Source organism: Amblyraja radiata, chromosome 10 (genome assembly GCF_010909765.2).
Source record: "Amblyraja radiata isolate CabotCenter1 chromosome 10, sAmbRad1.1.pri, whole genome shotgun sequence".
Taxonomy (NCBI): Eukaryota; Metazoa; Chordata; class Chondrichthyes; order Rajiformes; family Rajidae; genus Amblyraja; species Amblyraja radiata.
Window position 1 is genome coordinate 53,066,582 of NC_045965.1, and position 25,756 is coordinate 53,092,337.

Genomic DNA, 25,756 nt, shown 5'->3' on the forward strand with positions numbered 1-25,756 from the left:
GCGCCTTCCAGCCGGTAGCCGTGCCGCTCACACAGTAGTGTCTCAGCCCTGCGCCGTCCGCCCTCACCAGAGCGCCGAGTCGTGCCGCTACCCGGACGTCGCCACAGCTCGAAGACGGCCAGCCTCGCGTTGGTGAGGCCTGGCTGGCTCTACCTCCGGACCCTCGAGGTCGGTCGCAGGTTGGAGGCCGCCAGCTCCGCCATTAGGCCTCAGCGCAGACGGGGGAAGAGAAGGGGGATACGACAAAAAAAGTCGCATTCCCCCGAAGGGAGAGACAGAAAGCTCTGTTTCACCCTCCCCCCACACACATAACACCACCTAATAACCAAAAAAATTACTAAACTAGACAAAAAAAAACAACACAAAAAGTAAAAACAGACAGACTGCAGGCGAGCCGCAGCTGTATCACAGCGCAGCCACTTCCAGGAGTTCAAGAAGTTATTGTTCAAGAAAACATGCCACCAGTTCAGCATACACCCCAAAGGGTTTTTACCCTCTCAGTTAAAGAAAAACTAGAGGGCCAAGCAGAACTGGTGAGGCTACTCACAAAGGGTATCATTGAAAAAACCAAACATGAACCCTTGGAATTTGTCTCAAATATATTCACTAAAACTAAAAAAGATGGTGGACGTCGCATCATCATTGACTTAACTTCACTAAATATGTTTGTTAAGTATATACATTTCAAAATGGAAACGTTTGTAACTGCCAAACAACTGATTTCCAAAGGATACTTCATGGCAAGCATCGACCTTATAGATGCTTACTATTCAGTACCCATTCAAAAGGATCATCGCAGATACCTGAAATTTACCTGGATGGGGCAACAATGGCAGTTTAAAGCGTTGCCCAATGGTTTAACATCAGCCCCAAGATTATTCACCAAGATATTAAAACCAGCCTTGGCAATATTAAGAAAACAGAAACATATTGTCATGGCATATCTTGATGATATCTTAATAGTAGGCAAAACCATGGAATTGGCTATATCAGCTGTGTCAGCTACCAAACAATTGTTTGAAACCTTGGGATTTGTCTTACATCCAGATAAATCTAAATTGACGCCATCCACAACCATGGACTATCTGGGATTCACAATTAACTCAGTCCACATGTCTGTAACCTTGCCAAAAGAGAAAGCAGTAGAATTGGCACAAACATGTAACAATTTAATGGTCAACGATCGACCAACCATTCGACAAGTGGCAAGAGTAATTGGAAAAATGGTAGCAGCATTTCCAGCTACACAATTTGGACCTCTGCACTATCAAAACTTAAAAAGAGCAAAAGTGCAGGCGTTAAAACTTTGACCGAGTCATGAAATTACCCACTGAAGCAATATCAGAGTTACAGTGGTGGGTAGGGAACGTTTGGCATAGTTCCAGCCCTATCGTCATCATTAACCCAACATTAATTATTCAAACAGATGCCAGTGCTCAAGGCTGGGGAGCAACTAATACTATATCCAGCACAGGTGGTAGATGGACTAATCTAGAGTCATCTTTACTACAGACACTGGGCATAAATTATCTGGAAATGTTGGGTGCATTTTATGGCTTAAAAGCATATTCAACAAATATGCATCACTTGCATGCTCGTTTACAAATAGGTAATACCACGGTGGTGGCCTATATTAACCATTTGGGCGGTATAAAATCGATATCATGTAACAATTTGGTCAACACAATCTGGCAATGGTGTGTCGACAGACATATTTGGCTATCAGCAACTTACCTACCAGGTAAGCTAAATACAGTGGCAGACACCAGGTCACGCAAATTCAATGATAACACCGAATGGATGTTAAATCCCAAAGCATTTGCTAAAATTACAAAGCAATATGGCACGCCAGATATCGATCTATTTGCATCCAGACTAAATCACCAGGTTCCAATGTATGTCGCTTGGGAACCAGACCCTGAGACAGCAGCGATAGATGCGTTCGCGCTGGACTGGGGGAAATTCTTCTTTTATGCTTTTCCTCCCTTCTGCCTCATCAGTCGGGTACTACGCAAAATATAGATGGACTCTGCTTCAGGTATTTTGATAGTACCCGACTGGCCTACACAGCCATGGTTCCCAGTGGTCCTCGACATGGTCGTCGAGACCCCAATGACTTTTCCCAGTAGCCCAGACTTGTTAATTCACCCAGTATTAGGCATAAGCCACCCATGCCACAATAAAATTAAACTCCTGGGTTGCATATTTTGAAAAGGCTTCTGCTGGGCCTGGGATTGTCAGAAAACACTATCAACACGATGACAGCATCCCACCGCATATCCACAAGGAAACAATACTTGTCAAACATCAAGAAGTGGGAAAGATACTGTTCGAACACAGGAACCATATTCAACTACAACTGTAACCAATGTACTGGAGTTCCTGGCAGGCCTTCACCACAATGAAGGACTCAGCTACAGCGCCATTAATACAGCCAGAAGTGCTCTGTCAGCCTGTTCAGGCACCAGGACAACAGGCCATGGGGTCCCACCCGCTGGTGATTAAACTCTAATCCCCCCAGACCTAGGTACACCCAAATCTGGGATGTCAGTGTGGTCCTGACATACCTTAGGGGATGGTCACCAGCCAGGTTCCTCACCCTGGAACAATGAACCCTGAAGACGGTCATGCTGATGGCACTTGTCTCAGCACAAAGAGTCCAGTCCCTCCATCTATTACGATTGGACAACATGGTTGTAACACCAGACCGTGTCTCATTTACCATCCAGGGGCTGGTCAAACAGAGCAGGCCAGGAACATCAAGCCCAGTCATGGAATTCCGGGCTTACCCACCTGAACCACGGTTATGTGTCATGACCCACTTATTGAACTATATTGACACAAGAAATCCCCGAGGGAGAGAAAAAGCCTTATGGGTCAGCCACAAGAAACTTCATGGTCGGGTGACGAGCCAAACTATTTCAAGATGGCTCAAGCAGGTGCTGAAAGCCGCTGGTGTAAATACTAACGTGTATAAATCTCACTCCACCAGGGCAGCATCCATGTCGGCGGTTAAGAGGATGGACGTGCCTATGGACCACATCCTGGCTACAGCGGGGGGGTCTGGGGAAAAAGTGTTTCAAACTTTTTATAATAAGCCGTTGGCAGAACCTGCATCATTTGCAGAAAAAATATTAGAATCTGCAAATATATAATTTAAGCCCGGGGGAGCAATTTGTTTTTTGTTATTGTTTAATAAACACCATTATTGTTTTTTACAAACAGATTCATGGTTGATTACGATAACATACTTCCTCCCTTGAATGACTTCGGCAGTGAGTGTAGTATGAACTGTTACACGGTTTGAAATCACAGAGCTTTAAAATCTTCACGTAGTCATTCACGTGACTCCGAAGTAAAATAGTAAGATTAAACGAGAACTTACCAGTTCGAAGTTGGATCTGTATTTTATGAGGAGTTACGATGAGGGATTACGTGCCCTCCGCTCCCACCCTCAATTATAGAGATCAAGTTTAAGTTCTCCTTTTCTTTACTATGTTTATTTCAATTATTGTATCTTTCTATGATTCCACACCGCTGCTTTGAAGTATGTCGCTCATGCGTGCTGGACGGGTTCTTCACGTAATCCCTCATCATAACTCCTCATAAAATACAGATCAAACTTCGAACTGGTAAGTTTTCGTTTAATCTTACTCTGTATTTTAATTCCCTTTTTTTCTCCTGATCCTTCTGGAGACTTGATAAAAGTATATAAAATTAGGAGAGGCATTGATAGGGTAGGCAGTCAGAACCTCTCTCTCAGGGTGGACATGTCCAACACTAGAGGGCATAACATAAAGGCAAGATGGGGAACGGTTAATGGGGATATGCAAGTCAAGGTTTTTGCTACACAGAATGGTGGGGGCCAGGAACACATTATCTGGGGTGGTGGTGGTGGAGGCAGATACAGTAGTGGTGTTTAAGAGCTTTTTAGGCAGGCAAATTGAAGTCCAAGGAATAGAGAGATATGGATCATGTACAGGCAGATAAGATCAGTTTAACTTGGCATCATGTTCGGTACAAACATTGTGGGGTGCAGGGCTCGTTCCTGTGCTACACTGTTCTATATCCACACTAACCATCAGACACCCATCTATACTAATCCCATCATAATTCAGGGCCAACCATATTGCAATGGGCCTGAGGCAATATACAATGCAATAGTTTTATTTATCCCAGGAGGGACATTGATCTGCCAACAGTCATAAAACACAAAATACATGAAATTAAAGTGATGAGTGGAAAGGATTAGGGATGTGAAAATATTGGGGACTGTGGGGGGGAGGGGGGAGAGAGAGGAGAGTGTCTACCCCACGACAGAAGGGGGAGGAGTTATAGTTTGATAGCCACAGGAAAGAAAGATCTGTTGCATTCTGTACTGCATTTTGGTGGAACCACTCTGTTGTTGATGGTACTCCGCAGGTTGATCAGTGTGTCGTGGAGGTATGTCATATATTAGATTGACTAGGTAAAGACAGATTTCCTTTACGAGTCAACGTTAGTGAATCAAGGCACTTTTTACCAACATGCCAGTGGATATAATTCCTGAAAGATTTATTAAATTACCTGAATTTAAATTCTCCCATTTCCCATGGTGGGATTGGATCACCAGTCCCAATCTCTAGCATAATGATCTAAAATGATCAGTACCTAGTCATAGTTAAACTGCATGGAAACCTAAATTACTAACTGTTTTATGTCAGATGCATCCTAAGGCTGCTGAATAAATTCAAAGTTTTCTGGCAACGTTTTGATTTTCTACTGCTGGCAGGAATATAAAAACAAAACAAGGTTTTATTCATCTTTATTTGTCAAATGCACAATATTTCCATCAGAATATATACAACATTCAACTTAAAACACAAGCATCCTTGTCCAGAATGCACTCAAACTTGGCCCTGAAGTCCCCAAGTAAGCCAGCAGGGTCTCTCCATGTTCACTCTTTCTCCAGAGACACATCCAGGCAAGGACATATCCTCAGAAGAAGGGCAGGTAGTGTGTAACCCAAAACTTTGCAGAGTTGTGCAATGCTTTTAGGCAAGTGTGTTTACTGTAAACATATCAAGTACCATTGCAACCCTGTGGCTGTTTTATAAACTGTATAAATGGGGTGAGAGTACAGGAAATTAATTGAGGAAACAAATTTAGAATTTAATATTGAACCAAATAAATAACAAAAATAAGGATAGAAAAATTTGCTACTGATATAAGAAAACATAAGAGTAATGGGGAGGGAGCAATGAAGAATCAGCTAGCATTGCACTCAAATTCAGAGACTGACAAGTTAAGCTCATGTACATCGATTTTTTAAAACATTACAAATGTTAATGAATAGGCTGGAGGAACTAAAGTTCAACATTTCCATAATCATGGAGTGAAAGCATGTTTTGTGCACCACTCTCAATGGAAACTTGGGAAAGAAAATTAAGTTCCTCAATAATCATCAATAGATTCTGCTCTTCAATATAGGTTTTTACCCTCCCGGAGATGCGATTGTTTTCCAGTTCGTATCTCTGTTCGTGCTGCGGCCGAACATCGTGGAGCTGGATGCCTCGCTCTGGACTGACTTTGAGCCCCACCGCAGGGCCGTGGACTTACCATCGGAGCCAATCCCTTGCCTGGGATTGCTCCAACCGCAGCTTGCGGATTTTACCATCGAGAGCTCGCAGTTTCGGGAGAGACCAAGTCGGGAGCTCCAACGACGCAGAAGGTTCGACAACCTCCGACCTGGGGTCCGATCGTGGGCACGGGGGAGCTGAGATTCCCCCCAATGCAGGAGCTTGATCGCACTGATGCGGAGGTTACGGGAATAAGATTACCCCGTCAACAGAAGGCTCGAGGCCCCCGACCACAGGAGAACAAAGGGAAGAGATTGAGGAATGTGGAGTCAGTGTGGTAGATGTTTATGTTTAAATTATTTTGTGTGTTCTGTTGCTTTTATTTGTATGACTGACTTCGCAAATTAAATTCCTCGTATGTTGCAAAACATACTTGGCTAATAAAGTATTATTGTATTGGAGGAGGGTGAATAAAGTGAATGGCCCAAAATCTATGTAAGGAAACCATTGATGACTGACATGATGCAGCAGGAATGGTGACATGCTTTGCGAAAATAAAATAAACGTTTTACCCTTACAAAATAATTTGCTAAGATTGGCAACAAAGAAAAACAGAAGTAGGGGAGAAACAGGTTTGGCAATCTTGTAAAGGAAGCAGATGATCTATTCGAGATGGAGAAGTGGTTTCATTCAGGATGCTGCCGAATTTATTTTTCAAACTTGCAAGTTGTATTACTATTTCTCTAATTTCTGTTCCTGTGTGTTGTTCCCTTTAATTGGGTCATTTAGTTGCATTTTTGTTCTTTTAATTTTCATTTCCTCCACCCTTATTATATTCTCAAATTGTACACTTATAAACCTGGATGGCCCTGCACAACTTCCATCTCAATGGGCTCTATATTTGGCAGGCGGTCTCAATTGTTGCCACCGTCTCCTTCGCCCTTTTATTTCAAATGCAGACAATACCCAAATCCTCAACCATTAGCCAAGATGTATTGCGATTATCTCTTAACCTTCTCAGCACCAGAAGTAAAAGAAACAGTATCCCATCTTGCCATTCGAGCCAGTAGTGTCAATTTTGGGACATCCTTTTACTTTCACTGTTCACTCATAATAGGAACGCATCATGCAAGGATTGGACACGAGCTGTCAATTAAATCACTTCGATATAAATGTCTTGTACACAGTATTTTCTAATGACATGTTCCAAACTATCAGTAATAGTCTGTCTATATAATTTATATAATAAAACAGTGCTACTTTCACTGATCACAGCCTTGGTGCACATCAGTTTTAAGTTGCATATTGCAATCACTGCACCTTGATTAGTCTGCATTGTTTTGGGGATAGACACAAAAAGCCAGAGTAACTCAGCGAGACGTAGCATCTTAGGAGAGAAGGAATGGGTGATGTTTTGGGTCGAGACCCTTCTTCAGTTTGGGGGATTGTCCTTTATCGCACAGGAACCAGGTTCCCTTCTTTCTGCTTCAGTATTCTGCCTACTGTGGGAAGAACCAACCACAGCAATAACATGGCAACTGCAAGCTGGGGCTACAACTGCCACAGGTTACTTGCACAGGCCGTTTGAAAACATTGTTGTGTGCACAAAATGCCATTAATAGCAATACAATGTATTTTGCCAATTTCACAAAATCAGGAGACATTAGGACTGTATGCAGCTTACATTTGTGGATTGAAATAGGACAAATTTGATTTTTTTTAAAGACCATAGTTAAATACTTATTTGGTCCACAAAGACATCAATCTTATTTACCACACAAAATGACCCACAATACTAAACTAACTTAGCAGGTCAGGCAGCATCTCTGGAGAATATGGATAGATGACGTTTCAGGTCAGCACCCTTCTTCAGACTTGTTTAGCAGACCGACTAATCTATTGTATCACTATTTTGTAAATACATTCTGTTGAGTTCATGTTCAATCAAACTGGAATCTCTAATGAGCATACTTATTCTAAGCACAGGACAAGCTCTTTGGCCCACATTGTCTGTGCCAAATACAATGCCAAGACCAACCTTATAGAAACATAGAAACATAGAAATTAGGTGCAGGAGTAGGCCATTCGGCCCTTCGAGCCTGCACCGCCATTCAATATGATCATGGCTGATCATCCAACTCAGTATCCCGTACCTGCCTTCTCTCCATACCCTCTGATCCCCTTAGCCACCAGGGCCACATCTAACTCCCTCTTAAATATAGCCAATGAACTGGCCTCGACAGCCCTCTGTGGCAGGGAGTTCCAGAGATTCACCACTCTCTGTGTGAAAAAAGTTCTTCTCATCTCGGTTTTAAAGGATTTCCCCCTTATCCTTAAGCTGTGACCCCTTGTCCTGGACTTCCCCAACATCGGGAGCAATCTTCCTGCATCTAGCCTGTCCAACCCCTTAAGAATTTTGTAAGTTTCTATAAGATCCCCTCGCAATCTCCTAAATTCTAGAGAGTATAAACCAAGTCTATCCAGTCTTTCTTCATAAGACAGTCCTGACATCCCAGGAATCAGTCTGGTGAACCTTCTCTGCACTCCCTCTATGGCAATAATGTCCTTCCTCAGATTTGGAGACCAAAACTGTACGCAATACTCCAGGTGTGGTCTCACCAAGACCCTGTACAACTGCAGTAGAACCTCCCTGCTCCTATACTCAAAGCCTTTTGCTATGAAAGCTAACATACCATTCGCTTTCTTCACTGCCTGCTGCACCTGCATGCCCACTTTCAATGACTGGTGTACCATGACACCCAGGTCTCGCTGCATCTCCCCTTTTCCTAGTCGGCCACCATTTAGATAATAGTCTGCTTTCCTGTTTTTGCCACCAAAATGGATAACCTCACATTTATCCACATTATACTGCATCTGCCAAACATTTGCCCACTCACCCAGCCTATCCAAGTCACCTTGCAGTCTCCTAGCATCCTCCTCACAGCTAACACTGCCCCCCAGCTTAGTGTCATCCGCAAACTTGGAGATATTGCCTTCAATTCCCTCATCCAGATCATTAATATATATTGTAAATAGCTGGGGTCCCAGCACTGAGCCTTGCGGTACCCCACTAGTCACTGCCTGCCATTGTGAAAAGGACCCGTTTACTCCTACTCTTTGCTTCCTGTTTGCCAGCCAGTTCTCTATCCACATCAATACTGAACCCTCAATGCCGTGTGCTTTAAGTTTGTAAACTAATCTCTTATGTGGGATCTTGTCGAAAGCCTTCTGGAAGTCCAGATACACCACATCCACTGGTTCTCCCCTATCCACGCTACTAGTTACATCCTCGAAAAATTCTATAAGATTCGTCAGACATGATTTACCTTTTGTAAATCCATGCTGACTTTGTCCAATGATTTCACCACTTTCCAAATGTGCTGCTATCCCATCTTTAATAACTGACTCTAGCAGTTTCCCCACTACCGATGTTAGACTAACTGGTCTGTAATTCCCCGTTTTCTCTCTCCCTCCCTTCTTAAAAAGTGGGGTTACTTTTGCTACCCGCCAATCCTCAGGAACTACTCCAGAATCTAAAGAGTTTTGAAAGATTATTACTAATGCATCCACTATTTCTGGAGCTACTTCCTTAAGTACTCTGGGATGCAGCCTATCTGGCCCTGGGGATTTATCGGCCTTTAATCCATTCAATTTACCCAACACCACTTCCCGGCTAACCTGGATTTCACTCAATTCCTCCAACTCCTTTGACCCGCGGTCCCCTGCTATTTCCGGCAGATTATTTATGTCTTCCTTAGTGAAGACGGAACCAAAGTAGTTATTCAATTGGTCCTGCCATATCCTTGTTCCCCATGATCAACTCACCCGTTTCTGACTGCAAGGGACCTACATTTGTTTTAACTAATCTCTTTCTTTTCACATATCTATAAAAACTTTTGCAGTCAGTTTTTATGTTCCCTGCCAGTTTTCTTTCATAATCTATTTTTCCTTTCCTAATTAAGCCCTTTGTCCTCCTCTGCTGGTCTCTGAATTTCTCCCAGTCCTCCGGTATGCTGCTTTTTCTGGCTAATTTGTACGCATCATCCTTCGCTTTGATACTATCCCTGATTTCCCTTGTTATCCACGGATGCACTACCTTCCCTGATTTATTCTTTTGCCAAACTGGGATGAACAATTTTTGTAGTTCATCCAAGCAGTCTTTAAATGTCTTCCATTGCATATCCACCGTCAACCCTTTTAGAATTAATTGCCAGTCAATCTTGGCCAATTCACGTCTCATACCCTCAAAGTTACCTTTCTTTAAGTTCAGAACCATTGTTTCTGAATTAACAATGTCACTCTCCATCCTAAAGAAGAACTCAACCATATTATGGTCACTCTTGCCCAAGGGGGCACGTACAACAAGACTGCTAACTAACCCTTCCTCATTACTCAATACCCAGTCTAAAATAGCCTGCTCTCTCGTTGGTTCCTCTACATGTTGATTTAGATAACTATCCCGCATACATTCCAAAAAATCCTCTTCCTCAGCACCCCTGCCAATTTGATTCACCCAATCTATATGTAGATTGAAGTCACCCATTATAACGGTTTTGCCTTTGTCGCACGCATTTCTAATTTCCTGTTTGATACCATCTCCAACTTCACTACTACTGTTAGGTGGCCTGTACACAACACCCACCAGCGTTTTCTGCCCCTTAGTGTTTCGCAGCTCTACCCATACCGATTCCACATCCTGCAAACTAATGTCCTTCCTTTCCATTGCGTTAATCTCCTCTCTAATCAGCAACGCTACCCCACCTCCTTTTCCTTTCTCTCTATCCCTCCTGAATATTGAATATCCCTGGATGTTCAGCTCCCAGCCTTGGTCACCCTGGAGCCATGTCTCCGTGATCCCAACTATATCATAGTCATTAATAGCTATAGAAACATAGAAATTAGGTGCAGGAGTAGGCCATTCGGCCCTTCGAGCCTGCACCGCCATTCAATATGATCATGGCTGATCATCCAACTCAGTATCCCGTACCTGCCTTCTCTCCATACCCTCTGATCCCCTTAGCCACAAGGGCCACATCTAACTCCCTCTTAAATATAGCCAATGAACTGGCCTCGACTACCCTCTGTGGCAGGGAGTTCCAGATATTCACCACTCTCTGTGTGAAAAAAGTTCTTCTCATCTCGGTTTTAAAGGATTTCCCCCTTATCCTTAAGCTGTGACCCCTTGTCCTGGACTTCCCCAACATCGGGAGCAATCTTCCTGCATCTAGCCTGTCCAACCCCTTAAGAATTTTGTAAGTTTCTATAAGATCCCCTCAATCTCCTAAATTCTAGAGAGTATAAACCAAGTCTATCCAGTCTTTCTTCATAAGACAGTCCTGACATCCCAGGAATCAGTCTGGTGAACCTTCTCTGCACTCCCTCTATGGCAATAATGTCCTTCCTCAGATTTGGAGACCAAAACTGTACGCAATACTCCAGGTGTGGTCTCACCAAGACCCTGTACAACTGCACATTCACCATCTGCACATTCAACTCATCCACCTTATTACGAATGCTCCTTGCATTGAGACACAAAGCCTTCAGGCTTGTTTTTACAACACTCTTATCCCTTATACAATTTTGTTGAAAAGTGGCCCTTTTTGATTTTTGCCCTGGATTTTCCGGCCTGCCACTTTTACTTTTCACCTTGCTACCTATTGCTTCTACCCTCATTTTACACCCCTCTGTCTCTACGCTCACACATTTAAGAAACCCTTTCCTTTTAACTCCATCCTCCACTAGCCCATTCAACACCCCACCCCCCTTATTCAGTTTAAAACCACCCGTGTAGCAGTGGCAAACCTGCCTGCCAGAATGCTGGTCCCACACCTGTTAAGATGCAATCCGTCCCTTTTGTACAGTTCCCCCTTACCCCAAAACAGATCCCAGTGATCTAAGAATCTAAATCCCTGCCCCGTGCACCAGTTCCTCAGCCACACGTTCAGGTCCCGTATCTCCCTGTTCCTGCTCTCGCCAGCACGAGGAACTGGAAGCAAACCGGAGATAACAACCCTGGAGGTCCTGCTTTTCAGCATTTTCCCGAGCTCTCTAAAGTCATGCTGCAGAATATTCATCCCCTTCTTTCCGACATCGTTTGTGCCGACATGCACTACCACTTCCGGATGTTCACCTTCGCCCTTGAGGATTTTCTGCACTCTGTCCGTGACATCCTGGATCCTGGCACCAGGAAGGCAGCACACCATCCTCGCATCCCGTCTGTTGCCGCAGAAACCCCTGTCCGTACCTCTCACAATGGAGTCTCCCACTACAATGGCGTTGCCTGCCTTAGGCCTTTTTGGTTTTGGCTCAACAGCCCTATTCGCATCACAAGCCAGTCCGCCGCCCAGTGTAAACACCTCTTCTGTCCTTGTATGCCTGTAATTCTACTGTAATCGGGAAGTCCAGTGGTGGGCTCTGGGCCAGCAATCCTTTAATTTTTAGTTCTGCAAGAGATTGGGACACTGCCAGTAAATAGTTCCTCAGGAACACATCGTTCCCTTGTATTGTTGGGACTCCTTCTATCTTCCCTAATTTCTTCCTCACATCAGACCAGGATTTGGTCACGAAATTGGCCCTAAGCAATTGTTGTCCTGCCCCTGAGTCCGGGTCTATTCCAGAATACTGTTGCATGTTCTTCCTGAGTCTCTGAAGGAACACTGTCGGGGCCTCATCTTTCTGCTGTCCATTCTCAAATGCTCGTTCGAAATTCTGTCCTTTGGGTACTGCCTCTCTTATCCCTTTTATAATTATATCCCGCAGGTCCTTCATATTCCCTCGTCCTGCTTCTGTTCCCTTGTCCCAATCTGGCTCTTGTACTGGGAATTTATCTGCTGCCGCTGCATTCTGCTGCCCTGGAGGGTTCTCCTGGTCCCACTTTTTAATTGCTGCTGCCCTAATCATTTGCCTCTCCTCTGATCTTCATTTCCCGCATGTCCATGTGCTAATCTAAAAGTCTCTTAAATGCCACTATTGTACCTGCCTCCACCACCACCCCCAGCAGTTGTAAATCCTGGCCAAAATGGAGCCAGAATAGAACCAAACTTTAGCAGAGGATTCATGCATTGCAAAGCCATTTTGGCCAAGTCTGTATTTCTGTATAAAAAGCCACAAGCTGCTGGCTAGTGCCAGGAAGTCTAAGTCCCAGATCAGTGTTTCAGATAAGGAATGTATAAGTATCTCTCCAATTGTCAGTATGAATTCTTGCAGAAGCCCTCCAAAGTATTGTAAATGCATGAATTGGATGATCAGCCATGATCATATTGAATGGCGGTGCAGGCTCGAAGGGCCAAATGGCCTACTCCTGCACCTATTTTCTATGTTTCTACGAGTTTGATTGGATTGCTGCAAAAGAATTGTAAATAACATAAATAATTTTGCAAGACAGTTACCCTGCTGTTTGTTGATTGGCCAAAGTGTTGAGCCCTGGCAGAATTGTTTTGAGTTCCAGGATAAATATTGCAGTATTCAGTTAGTTAGCTTCCTTCCAGAGGCTTCTGCAAGAAACATTGTATGGGAGACTGTAATTGGTTTCTGGAACTGTCAATAATGTATTGATGTAATTAATATGTTTGCTTGGACTGTAAAGAGACCACCTCCATGTAGTTCAGCCCCTCAAAGTTCATGGACCTATAAAAAGTAGCCCCATTTTAGATCGGCGTCAATCTTATGGAAGAGCGCTTGGGACTGCGTGACCTTTTGGGCAGTGTCTGCTTGCACGAGGCTGAAGGGCTTGGCCAGGCAGAGATCAGGATCGACTTTATATATTTCTGTTAGGTCTCCCCTCAACCTCCGGTATTCCTGGTGGAACAATCCAAGTCTGTCCAACCTCTACCTGTAGCCAGCCCAATGTACACTTAAATAGACTTCCCACAGTCCACAACCCCAGCAATCCTGGTGTCATCTGCAAACTTACTAACCCATTTACATTTATGTCCAAGTCATTTATATCTTCCTCGTGTTTTGCTGAAGCATCATTCCTTAGATTATTCCACCGTGCCTTTGCAATCTGCATTCTCAAATATGTTCATTCCTTGTAGCCTCTACTCTAATCCTCTTTAGACTCACCCCATCATCTAGACTTCCAGAATTTTTTAAAGCTAAAATTACATTCACTGAACAAGGACACCCAGCGGTAAAGAGAATATCAAAAATTATACTTCGAAATGATCATAATAATATGAAAACATTTTTAGTTATAAACAGTGAAAATAACAAGATAATCCAATATAATGTTTGATTTCAGTTATTTAATAACATTTGTTATTAATGTTAATAACATTTTGGTGCAAAAGATACACAATCCAGTTAAATGTTCCTGAGTAAACATTATTTATAATAATTAGTTATTAATATTGAATGCAAAAGTACCAATGAACTGTTACTCAATCATTCCATTGTAACTCATCCTCCCAAGAAAGAGTGATTGCTCGACTAAAGACTCTAGGAGGCTTTGCTCATGTTAAAAGTAGCTTCACAAACAAAGCCAAGCCTCTCACTCTGCACAGGTTGGTTTAAGGAGCTTCACTCTCCACCGTGAAGGAAAATTGGTGATTAAAAACCCAATAAATATTTAGATTAAGTAATTTACATTGTTTTAGCTTCATTAGACAGTGAACTTACTAACCAACTCATCAGGGGCCGTGATATTACGTCGTCGTCCCCCCCCCCCCCCTACTAATTTCTGCTGGTCATGTTGTTGGAACTTGCTTCAGGAATACTTACACCAAGTTCCTCCCATGAAATCACTACCACCTTGTAGAAACATGACATATAAATGCAAATAGATGTAATAATTGCTTACAATTCTATGCAACACACAGAATATACAAAAAACGAGGGTGATTTACTGGAAACCCATAATTAAATATTTTCTTCATCTTCAAAGGTAAGAATTCATCAGCGATCTGTAGAATCTTGGTAGACTAATTATCTATCTGCAGCCATAAACAATCCTTTGTACGAACAACCATCAGCTTTAAAAATAAAGTTTTTGCAGGGAGATAATTCATGTTGAAGCCCTTATTTCATGTGATATGTTGATGCCGAACTAATGATTGATCCATCACCTTCTCCACTGCAAATGGATATTTTATGTTTGCCCAATCCCCACTAAGATAGCTATCAGAAATATCAAATTTCCACACAAGTACACACCAAATACGATATAGAGGGGGAACATCTGCAGATGAGAAAAATAAAAAGAGTCAATGTTTCTGGAATCAGACAGTTAGCATTTATTTAATTTTTCTATAAATGGTATTGGTGGGCATTCTCAGGAATCACTGTCTAACAACTCTACTATATCAATGTTAAATTTTAAAGGTTTCCAACTACTCATTTGCTCAGATGGTATTCTATATACTCATGCAACCAGGAAAACCCCACATTCATAGCTCCATCATTGTAGTCTGCCAATCTCACTTTAGCAAACCTTCTCACATTGACCAAGTGGCATCAGCACTTCTAGATGGGAAGGAGGTAAAACTGGGGAAGGAAAAGGGCGGCACAGTGGTGCAACGGTAGAGCTGTTGCCTCACAGTGGCAGTGATCCAGGTTCAATCCCCACTACGGGTGCTGTCTGTATGAATTCTGCATGTTCTATCTGTGACCACACGAGCTTCCTCCCACATTCCAAAGACGTTCAGGTTTTTAGGTTAATTGGCTTCTGTAAAATGCCAAGAGCGTGTAAGCAGTGAGCCCAAGGGCCTGTTTCCAGGCTGTTTTTCCCGAACCAAAAAGGTTCAAAACCCTGACCAGCATCCAACAAGCCCTCTTGGAATTTAACAGTTGAACAGTACACCAATAGGCCTCTCGTTCCCACAATGACCATGCTAAACACGATGCCAAATTAAACTAAATCTCCTTTGCTTAAAAATCCAGCTCCCAACTGAATGACAAATGAACCTCCCTCAATGACTATAGGAAGGAACTGCAGATGCTGGTTCACACAGAAGATAGACACAAAGTGCTGGAGTAACTCAGCAGGTCAGGCTGTGTCTATCTTCAATGACTACCTGATAGTGGAAATTGTTTAAAAAGTTTTAAAACATTTAGATCTCCTCACAACCTCTTTATTTCAAATATAACAATGCCATCATTTTCAGCTTGTTGACGTCCCACATTAAATAAATCTCATCTATACCCTCTCCAAAATCTTCACTCTTTCCAAAGGTGAAGTGCCCAGAATTGGACACAAACATCCAATTATAGTTACACAAACAATTTTTAATAAAGTGGATCATTACGTCCACAATTCTTCTGTCTATTTGAGAGAAAGAAAAATGCTTCAAGTGAATTGCGCGTACCCACAGACCCGAACTGTAGGAATAGTCTCCTCTGGTTTATATTTACCTCCAATATTAGATAAATTGTCATGATTTTTGTCACAAACCTTTATTACATTATGAAAGAATATTCAGATAACTTAATCTCAAATTAATTTTACTTCGGAGTCACGTGAGTGACTACGTGAAGAAGGCCGTCAGCCCGCATGCGCGTCATTACGTCCTCGCATGGCGCCACGACCGGCTGGTAGGCGCGTCGCTTCTCCAGCGGTAAGTTTAAAAGACCCGCAGGTAAGTTCTAAAGCTTATTCTGAGGTCGTATTTCGTTCAATCATACCTGCAGGTTTGCTACAAGCTTTGAACACAAAAATGGACAAAAAAAAAGCGAAGGCTAGACGGGCCGTGAGGAAACCCGTTCCAGAAGACCGCGGGGACCGCGGGTAGCGGCCGGCCGTCAACTTCACCACCCCAGTCGCACCTTTGGTGCATTTCCACACAAAATCGTTTCTACAACCTTCAATTGGCCGAAGCCAGGTTTCAATCAGTATATCATCTCCATGACCCTACAGATTCCCATCCAACAATTACCAGGCTTGAATTTTAATTCTCAATGAAATACAACACATAGGCAGGAAGTAGTAGAAATAAATTACCGGTTTCCCTGTGCTGCAACCTATAGCAAAAAAATAAAATAAAAAATCCAGTTAGTTTGCACCATGTTTTCTCTGCATTCAATTATTAGATGTAATACTTTGAGGGAAAATAAATAAATCCTGAACTATTCCTTACCTTTTCTCCAAAAAATGGAAAGCAGGATAAGCAAAATATGGGCAAGCACTTCCCATCCAAGAAATCCACCCAAGACCTTTACTGGCCATTTATCAGGTGCCACATTTATTAGTAGAAGTCCGAGGAATAGTGCTGCCACTGGAAGAGAAATACAACAAGGATGTTGTGTTTTACCCCATAAGCCATTGCTAAAATTTCAGTGAACTCCCATGTTTGGAATCAAGCATTAACAGAACAACATTTCTCACCATTCACTGATAAAACACCAGCAGAAATCAAATTCACATTGCCACTTATCCAAGCGATCCACCCCCCACATCTTCCGACAAAATTATTGAAGCCGATTAAGGGGGTTTTATTCCCTTCTTATATTAAATAGATGGTCTCAACCATGCATGTGGAATAATGGACTCCTGCTAATGAAAATACTAACCCATCTATCACAGCTCCTTACATGGAAAAGGGAGTAGGACACTCATACTCAATGACCTGAACAATGGCAAGCATAAAATATGCACACTTTCCCACTTCTACTTTCTACTTGTATTGTTATTTTCAGGGAGCTATATATTTGGACCCCATATCTCTCTGTACAGCAATGCTGTTAAGGCTCCTGTATACATTCCCCACACATTTGATCTCCCAAAGCGTAACACCGGACACATGCTCAGATTAACTCCATCGCCCATTTCTCCATTCACAAATCTACAGTTAGCATGACACCCTGCCACCACTACACTCTTTTCTACAGCTAACCCAGTACAGAACTCAAACTACCAAGTCACCATGGATCCCCTGCATCTTGATCTGGATCAAACTACTGTGAGAGACCTTGTCAATAGCTTACTTCAGTCCATTTAGGTAACATCTATTGCCCTATCTTCAATGGCCTTCATCACCTCCTCAAAAAACTCAACCAAGCTTGTAAGACACGAGTCTTATTTATGGATCCTCAGGGGCCTTGCCACTGGCTAGAGGCTGTAGATCTTTGTCAAAGCACCACCAATCTGCACCCTTGCCTCTATAACCTGGGATAGACCCCATCATTTATCTGCCTTAATGTTCTTCAAAAAGCCCAACATCACCACCTGTTGATCTCAAAATAAACTGGCATATTAGTATACCCACAATGATACAATGACACAATGATATCACTATCCTCCACATCCTTGTCCATGGACTACATATGATGAAAGCATGCAAAAATATGATAAAACTGAAAGTCTGAGTGTGTGGACATAACACTTGAAGATTCTCATTTCAGTCCTTAAAGTTTGACTATTGATATTTTGCATATTAAACAGTAATGTACCTGCAAGAGGCCTGATTATATTAGCCATTATAGCATGAAAATATTTGAATATCCACCGCCTGTGAAAATAACAAAAACATTAATCATATTTTTATCATGATAAATACACTTGGATAAAAAGTGTGTAAAAGTTGCATCTTTATGTTCAATTGGTGATTACTGGTTAACGTGCCCTCAGTGCACTGAGAGTCTTGTTTCCATGCTAATTTATCAATGACTCCAACGCTGAATTACAGACTTGCAAGGGCAAAGTTATTTCCCTGCAGGATTTTCAAAATTAAGAGGTCTTGTTACTAGTTGCAAGTTACTGCACCCTAAAAATACTAATAACATTGTTTGATACAGTAATATTGCACAAGTGAGAATGGAAGCGATTGATTGCAATGGCCACCCATGGTTAATGTAGCTGCCGTGTTCTTAAGGTTGAGGGGGGATCTTATAAAAAAATCACAACATTCTTAAGGGGTTGGACAGGCTAGATGCAGGAAGATTATTCCCGATGTTGGGGAAGTCCAGAACTAGGGGTCACAGTTTAAGGATAAGAGGGAAGTCCTTTAGGACCGAGATGAGAAAATCATTTTTTACACAGAGAGTGGCGAATCTGTGGAATTCTCTGCCACAGAAGGTAGTTGAGGCCAGTTCATTGGCTATATTTAAGAGGGAGTTAGATGTGGCCCTTGTGGCTAAAGGGATCAGGGGGTATGGAGAGAAGGCAGGGATGGGATACCGAGTTGGATGATCAGCCATGATCATATCGAATGGCGGTGCAGGCTCGAATGGCCTACTCCTGCACCTATTTTCTATGTTTCTATGTTTCTAAGAGACAATAGCACGTGATTACTGAGGGGCAGTACAGAGGTACAGCTGCTGCCTTCAATGCCAGAGACTCTGGTTTGATCTTGACCTCCGGTGCTGTCTGTGTGGAGTTCACCCATTCTTCCTGTGACCTTGTGGGTTTCCTCCAGGTGCTCTGGTTTCGTCCCACACTCCAAAGACGCATGCTTTGTAGGTTAATTGCACTCTGTGAATTGCCCCTAGTGTGTGGGGAGTGGATGAGAAAGTGGGATAACAGAATTGGTGTGGATGGGTGATCGACAGTCAGTGTGAACTCAGTGAGCCAAAAGACCCATTTCCATGTTGTATCTTCCACTCAATCATTTACTGCGGTGAAGCGATATGGAAATTCTTCTCCAGTGACCCAGAGGGCTGCTATTTCTCCGAGCCAATTTCCAACACAACCTTTAAATGGTTCTCTTGTTCCTGATCAAGATCATATTATAACCAACTAGATCCAGGCAATACAAATAGTGTCGCCCAATACATCACATTCAATTCGTACTGTGCAAACTTGCGTTATAGCAGAACTATCCACACAAGTATGGAATCAAACCTTTGCACTATGTGACTAAAGTTACTTCCAGAAAAAATTCAAAAGCTAGCACAAATAGAAATTATAGAAAAGGCAGCAGGAGAAATTTAGAATTTACGAAGAATTAATTTTAGTTTGCAATTACACTTTGACCAATGCATATTTGAATGAGCACTGTTGACAAAGTAATTGGATTAACCAGCTCAGAAATAATTCTGGGGAATACATTTCTTCTAACCACAACATAAACACCTTTGTATGTGATCTCAGTCGCAGGAAGTTGTCATTTGCGGATGGAGCACCAAGGCAAATTCCTTGTATGTGAATACTTGGCCAATAAACTTATTCATTCATTCATTCATTCAGGAATACTCAACCTGCCTGAACTCAAGTGGTCTGCTAAATATCAAAACACGAAAAACAACCACATTTACATTTCTAAATGGAGGACAAATGTTCAAACTGCAACTAAAATTAGTTAAGGAAATCACAGAATATTCCTCACACCTTCCTGAAATCCGGCAAGTTGATGACATGGTTAATAATTGTGCAATGCCTTGTGCATCAACATTAAATGGGGTATCAGGGATTATGGGGACAAGGCAGGAGAATGGGGTTAGGAGGGAGAGATAGAGGAGCCATGATTGAATGTTGGAGTAGACTTGATGGGCCGAATGACCCAATTCTGCTCCGATCACTTATAACTCAGAATTGAAGGACATTCTTTCAGAAAGGAGGCAAATAGGAACGTCTTTAGTCAGAGGGTAGTTAATCTGTGCCACAGAGGGCTGTGGATATTTTTAAGGCAGAGATAGACAAATTCTTGAGTAGAACCGGTGTCAAGGGTTATGGGAAGAAGGCAGGAAAATGGGATTAGGGGCAGAGATCAGCCATGATTGAATGGCAGAATAGACTCGATGGGCCGAATGGCCTAATTCTACTCCGATAACGTGTGAATTTATGGAATGCTTCCTGTCAAAATGGTGGAAATGCACATCTCCTTAGACAAACTAATTCTAAATTTGTAAACAAGACTAAACTCTTTGAATCACTTCCCTCTGGAAGGCGACTCCGGATTGTCAAAGCTGCCACAGCCAGACATAAAAACAGTTTTTATCCACGAGTAGTTGCTCTACTCAACAGCCAAACATCTGTAGCCTCCCTTTGATCTGGTATTTTGTTAGTTCACATGCGTGATCAATGATGTTTTATCATTAATGTTTTATTATTATTAATGTTTAGTGTTTTCTGAGTCATTCGTAACTGTCACTGTATGTCATGTTGTTACTTGTGGGCGGAGCACCAAGGCAAATTCCTTGTATGTGAACACTTGGCCAATAAAACTTACTTACATTTATGATTACCAGAATTAAATTGCCTGGCCTTTGTTTAAATAGTAAACTGATAGCTAAAGAATGTTTACTGACAGAACAAACCCAGGAACCAAACCCCCCAAAATTGCCTGTCTTCAAGAGCTGCTAAAATGCTGTAGAACCTACCTCTTGTGATCTGGAGAAGGACGAAAGATGGCAACAAAAGGTTGGATTAGTGCAAGTCCCATTACAATACATCCCAACACGGGGTGCGCCCCTGCACCCTATAAAAGAAAAAAAGCATAAAAATGCAGCATTTCACAAATGCAAGAATGGCAGAATTTATAATCGAGAGTGAATTGATCTAATTAATGAAAACACATTCTTGATTGGTATTTTCCACCAGCAAACCAAAATGGAAATAATTTTGCAAGAAATATCAGTTGCTGATCTTTCCTCAATCCTGTCCCTCTTTTTGGCACACAACTGGTTCATTATCCATTTACTACCCAGCCTCAAACTTCAGGTACTCCAACACTGGTCACAGGTTAACCTTGGTGTTGGCCTCTTAAAGACCATTCCAGACATCAATCCCAGGGGATTCCCAGAAAAATAGGTCCTAAAATAACCAGGCCTTTTCAACTCAGAACCACATTTCCAGTCAGAAATGAATTACCAGAGCTAGACTCACACCCTGGTTGCGGGGTCAACATCCTGGGTAACCACCCCCAACTCCCCCAAAACACCATTAGTATAGGAGATGTAGTGAATCAAGGTAGTGGCTCTCTACCACCTTTGTGGACAATAATGTCTCTAGTGACGCCCACATCCCAAAAAATAATTAAAGGCAAGCATTGAAAGGACAAGTCAGTGAACCAACTCCTCAGAACCTAGAATTGAAGAAAATCTACAATCTTGGAAATGCCAAAATGCCGTGAAAACTTAGTGCTTCAGGCAGCTTTAATTAAAAGAGAAACAGAATTAACATTGTGGTTCATGGGCTCTTCAGGGGATGCGTGCCTTTGACTTGAAACATCATCTCCAGGATTCTGGTTCCCTGGGGTGGCTCAGTGGTAGAGTTGTTGCCTTTACAGCGCCAGGGACTCTTGTTCAATCCTGACTACGGATGCTGTCTGTACGGAGTTTGTATGTTCCCCCTGTGACCGCGTGGGTGTTCTCCGGGTGCTCCGTTTTCTTCCCACACTCCAAAGACGTACAGGTTTGTTGATTAATTGGCTTCGATAAAATTATAAATTGTCCCTAGCCTATAGGATAGTGTTTGTGTATGGAGCGATTACTAGTTGACAAGGACTCAGTGGGCTGAGGGTCTGTCTATGCACTGTATCTTAGTTTAGTTTAGAGGTAGTGCAGAAACAGAACCTTCGGCCAACCGCGTCCGAACTGGTCAGCGATCCCTGTGCATTAACACTATCCCACACAATCACACTAGGGACAGATTACATTTATACCAAGCCAATTTACCTACAAACCTGTGCGTCTTGTGTGGGAGGAAACCGGAGCCCCCAGAGAAAACTCACGTGGTCACAGGAAGAGTGTACAAACAGCACCCATTGTCAGGATTGAACCCGTGGCACTGGTGCTGCTTGTTATGTAATGGTAATCACAAGTAGGAGGACTGAACCACCAAGATGCACAGATGGGTAATTCAAGTCATCTAGTTGTTATAACAAGGCAAACATTCAATATCAACAAATCAGTCACAATAAATAAAATAAATTGTGATTGAGGAAGCGTGCATGTTGAACGAGTTAATATGAAAATGTCATTCTGATGGAACATTTGATTTGTGCCAAAATATTATCCAAAAGGATAATATGCTTTAAAATGATTCAATAACTCAAAACAATTTAACTCATTTAAAAACAACTTACATAACTCCAACCTTTCACTTGGACGAATACCAGCACAAAGCCAATTATTGTCAATGCAACAGTCAGCGTCATCAGAGGAAAATGCAACTAATTAAACAAAGACAACCATTAATTAATTTTACATAAAAACTATGCCAATAATACAAATCACACAACAGCATACAAGAGGACAGAATTAATAAAACATTGGCAAAATACATCAGACAGCAGTTGCATAAAGGCAAGAGTTAACCCCAAGTTGCTGACCTCTCATTGGCAACAAAAGTCAATTTTTACTAACTCTTACACGTGGCACTGCTAGAGATATTATGCTGAATGTTGTAACAGGATGTTATTTCCATATGTTTGGGTTTTATAACACTCCTCATAAAATGCAAAAAAAAATCTAATTTAAAATATACAATTCCATGCAATTAATTAACGCAAAATTGTGTTTAAGCTACCAATAAAAACTCCTGAATATGTATACAAATTTTTACATTGAGTTTATTAGATAGGTATTTCCCAATGCACAGCAGTGCAGCTTAATCAGGAAGGCTGTTCCCAATGCAGTGGAAATACTTTCCAATAAAAATAACACACTCGGTTACTGTAAACAGCATCTCTATTGGTGCAAGGTGTCGCACCAAACTTGCTGTTTCATTTTTTATGTATTCGTCTAACTGCCTAAACGTTCAGTTTCGCTTTATGGTTCAAGAACTCGTCCATCCAAATATTTAGCATCTCAAAAAGTAGATCTGAACGGGAAAAAAATCAGATTTTCAATGAGAAAGATAAAATCAGGCCCCCTTTGGGTTATGGAGCAGATCCTCTTCATAGGGTGGTGCAGCAATAGAGTTGCTGCCTAACAGTGCTGGGGACCTTGGTTCGATCCTGGCTACGGGTGCTGTTTGTACATTCTCCCCGTGACTGAGTTTTCAGAGATCTTCGGTTTCCTCCCACACGCCAAAGACTTACAGGTTTGTAGGTTAATTGGCTTGGTTAAAGTGTAAATTGTCCTTAGTGTATGTAGGATTGTGTTATTGTGCGGGGATCATTGGTCGGCACAGATTCGATGGGCTGAAGGGCCTGTTTCTGGGCTGTATCTCTTATCTAAACTCTGGAGGTTATAGAAAAGGTACAATGCACATCCTTGTTCTAAATTTAACTTCTTGCAAAAAATCATATTTACATGTTGTTTCATTCCGAGCTATGTGCAGCCCAGGCATTTAATCTTATTGGGTGGTACACAAAAATGCTGGAGAAACTCAGCGGGTGCAGCAGCATCTATGGAGCGAAGGAAATAGGCGACGTTTCGGGCCGAAACCCTTCTTCAGACTGATAGGGGTGGGGGGGGGGGGAGAAGGAAGGAAAAAGGGAGGAGGAGGAGCCCGAGGGCGGGGGGATGGGAGGAGACAGCTCGAGGGTTAAGGAAGGGGAGGAGACAGCAAGGGCTAGCAAAACTGGGAGAATTCAACGTTCATGCCATTGGGACGCAAACAACCCAGGATCTTATTGTACATCTTTTGATTGGATTTCCCCAGAGCTAGTTTAACCTGGTGAGTATTTCCAGCATTATATATTTTTATTTACTGTTCTGAATCAACAGCATTTTGCTTTACTTTATTAACTTCAGAAACAAATTTTCCCAACCATCAAGTGACAAAAATACCTCCCAGAAATATCTGGTCAAAGTAATTAAAAAACATTTGAACATGTTTTGCAATTGAGCAATAATGAAATGGATAATATAGCCCAGCAAAATATAGATTCTGGATTTCAGAATAGAAATACTAATCTTACCTGAAACCACCAGGCTTTGCCCAAAAATTTGCTTTCACCTCCAATACATTTCAAATAATGAGCAATCATCATGCCAATGCTCCCAGTTGTCATCCACGCGATTAACATCAGTGCACCTTAAAGTATTAAAAAAATTGGAAGGGCTTTATTATAGTTGTATACCATTTGATGCTATTATATCCCATTACCAAAATGGGGATTTTCAATCTGAAGAAGGGTCCCGACCCAAAACATTACCTATCCATTTTCTAAAGAGATGTTGCCGGTCCTGCTGACAAAAGACAATAGGTGCAGGAGTAGGCCATTCGGCCCTTCGAACCAGCACCACCATTCACTGTGATCAAGGCTGATCATCCACATTCAGTAGCCCGTTCCTGCCTTCTCCCCATATCCCTTGACTCCGCTATCTTTAAGAGCTCTATCTAAATCCCTCTTGAAAGCATCCAGAGAATTCCACAGATTCACAACTCTGTGTGAAAAGATTTTTCCTCATCTTCATTCCAAACGGCTTACCCCTTATTCTTAAACTGTGGCCCCTGGTTCTAGACTCCCTCAACATCGGGAACACGTTTCCTGCCTCTAGCATGTCCAAACGCTTAATAATCTTATATATTTCAATAAGATTCCCCACATTATCATCGACTTTGACTCCTGGGAGTAGTTTGTTTAGTTTAGAGATACTGTGCGGAAACAGGCCCTTCAGCCCACCGTGTCCTCGGCGTCCAATGATCCCGTACACTCACATTATCCTACACACTAGGACAGTTTACAATTTCTACCGAAGCCAATTAATCCACAACCCTGTACGTCTTTGGAGTGTGGGAGGAAACAGGAGCACCTGGAGAAAACCTCCATGGTCACAGGGAGAATGTACAAACTCCGTACAGACAGCACCCGCAGTCAGGACAGAACCCGGGTCTCTGACACTGCAAGGCAACAACTCTACTGCTGCTCCACTGTGCTGCCCATTTGCAATGGGTGATTTACTGTCCCCCAACTTATTTTCACTGGTTCAGAATGGGCAAGGATTACAGATTGCTTTCACTGACGGATTAGATTGGTCATTCTAACAATCCTGGAAGTTTCATGGTCACCGAGGAACTGTCAAAAAGTGACGAAATTAATTAGCTATTACATCCCTTACCATGTGTCTTGATGAGGATAGGCCTGCCACTGCTCCCAGAGATCAACTGTACAGCTCCAACATTTACTTTCTCCGAGGAAATATATGTTCTTTGATGCTTGCCTATTCGCCCTGAAATATGAAAAGGGTTTAAATGCAGGGTAGAAATAGACAATACATAAAAATTGTAATGGGCCTGTCCCACTGAGGCTATTTTTTTCGGTGACTGTCATAGTCGTAGCAGGTCGCCGAAAAAACGGTGACTGGACCCCTCCATGACAATGTCTACAACAACCCTACCACCTAGTCGACGTCAAGCTACGGACAACCGTAGG

The 25,756-nt window shown here is 42.3% G+C and overlaps 1 protein-coding gene across 4 annotated transcripts in view; it reads right to left on the bottom strand.

Moving 5' to 3' along the window:
* Positions 1-13,724: 13,724 nt before the first annotated feature.
* Positions 13,725-25,756, bottom strand: part of LOC116977951 (putative ferric-chelate reductase 1) — a 35,043-nt gene continuing 23,011 nt past the window's right edge. For 2 of the 4 annotated variants that reach the window (XM_033028864.1, XM_033028866.1), the window contains exons 10-17: positions 25,443-25,553; positions 24,299-24,414; positions 22,517-22,603; positions 20,811-20,908; positions 17,943-18,001; positions 16,631-16,768; positions 16,438-16,514; positions 14,748-15,034 (exon numbers count right to left, since the gene is read on the bottom strand). In XM_033028864.1, the coding sequence (XP_032884755.1) occupies positions 14,993-15,034; positions 16,438-16,514; positions 16,631-16,768; positions 17,943-18,001; positions 20,811-20,908; positions 22,517-22,603; positions 24,299-24,414; positions 25,443-25,553 (728 nt within the window). In that variant the 3' untranslated portion in view covers positions 14,748-14,992. The other 2 variants (XM_033028863.1, XM_033028867.1) reach the window with 2 other exon arrangements.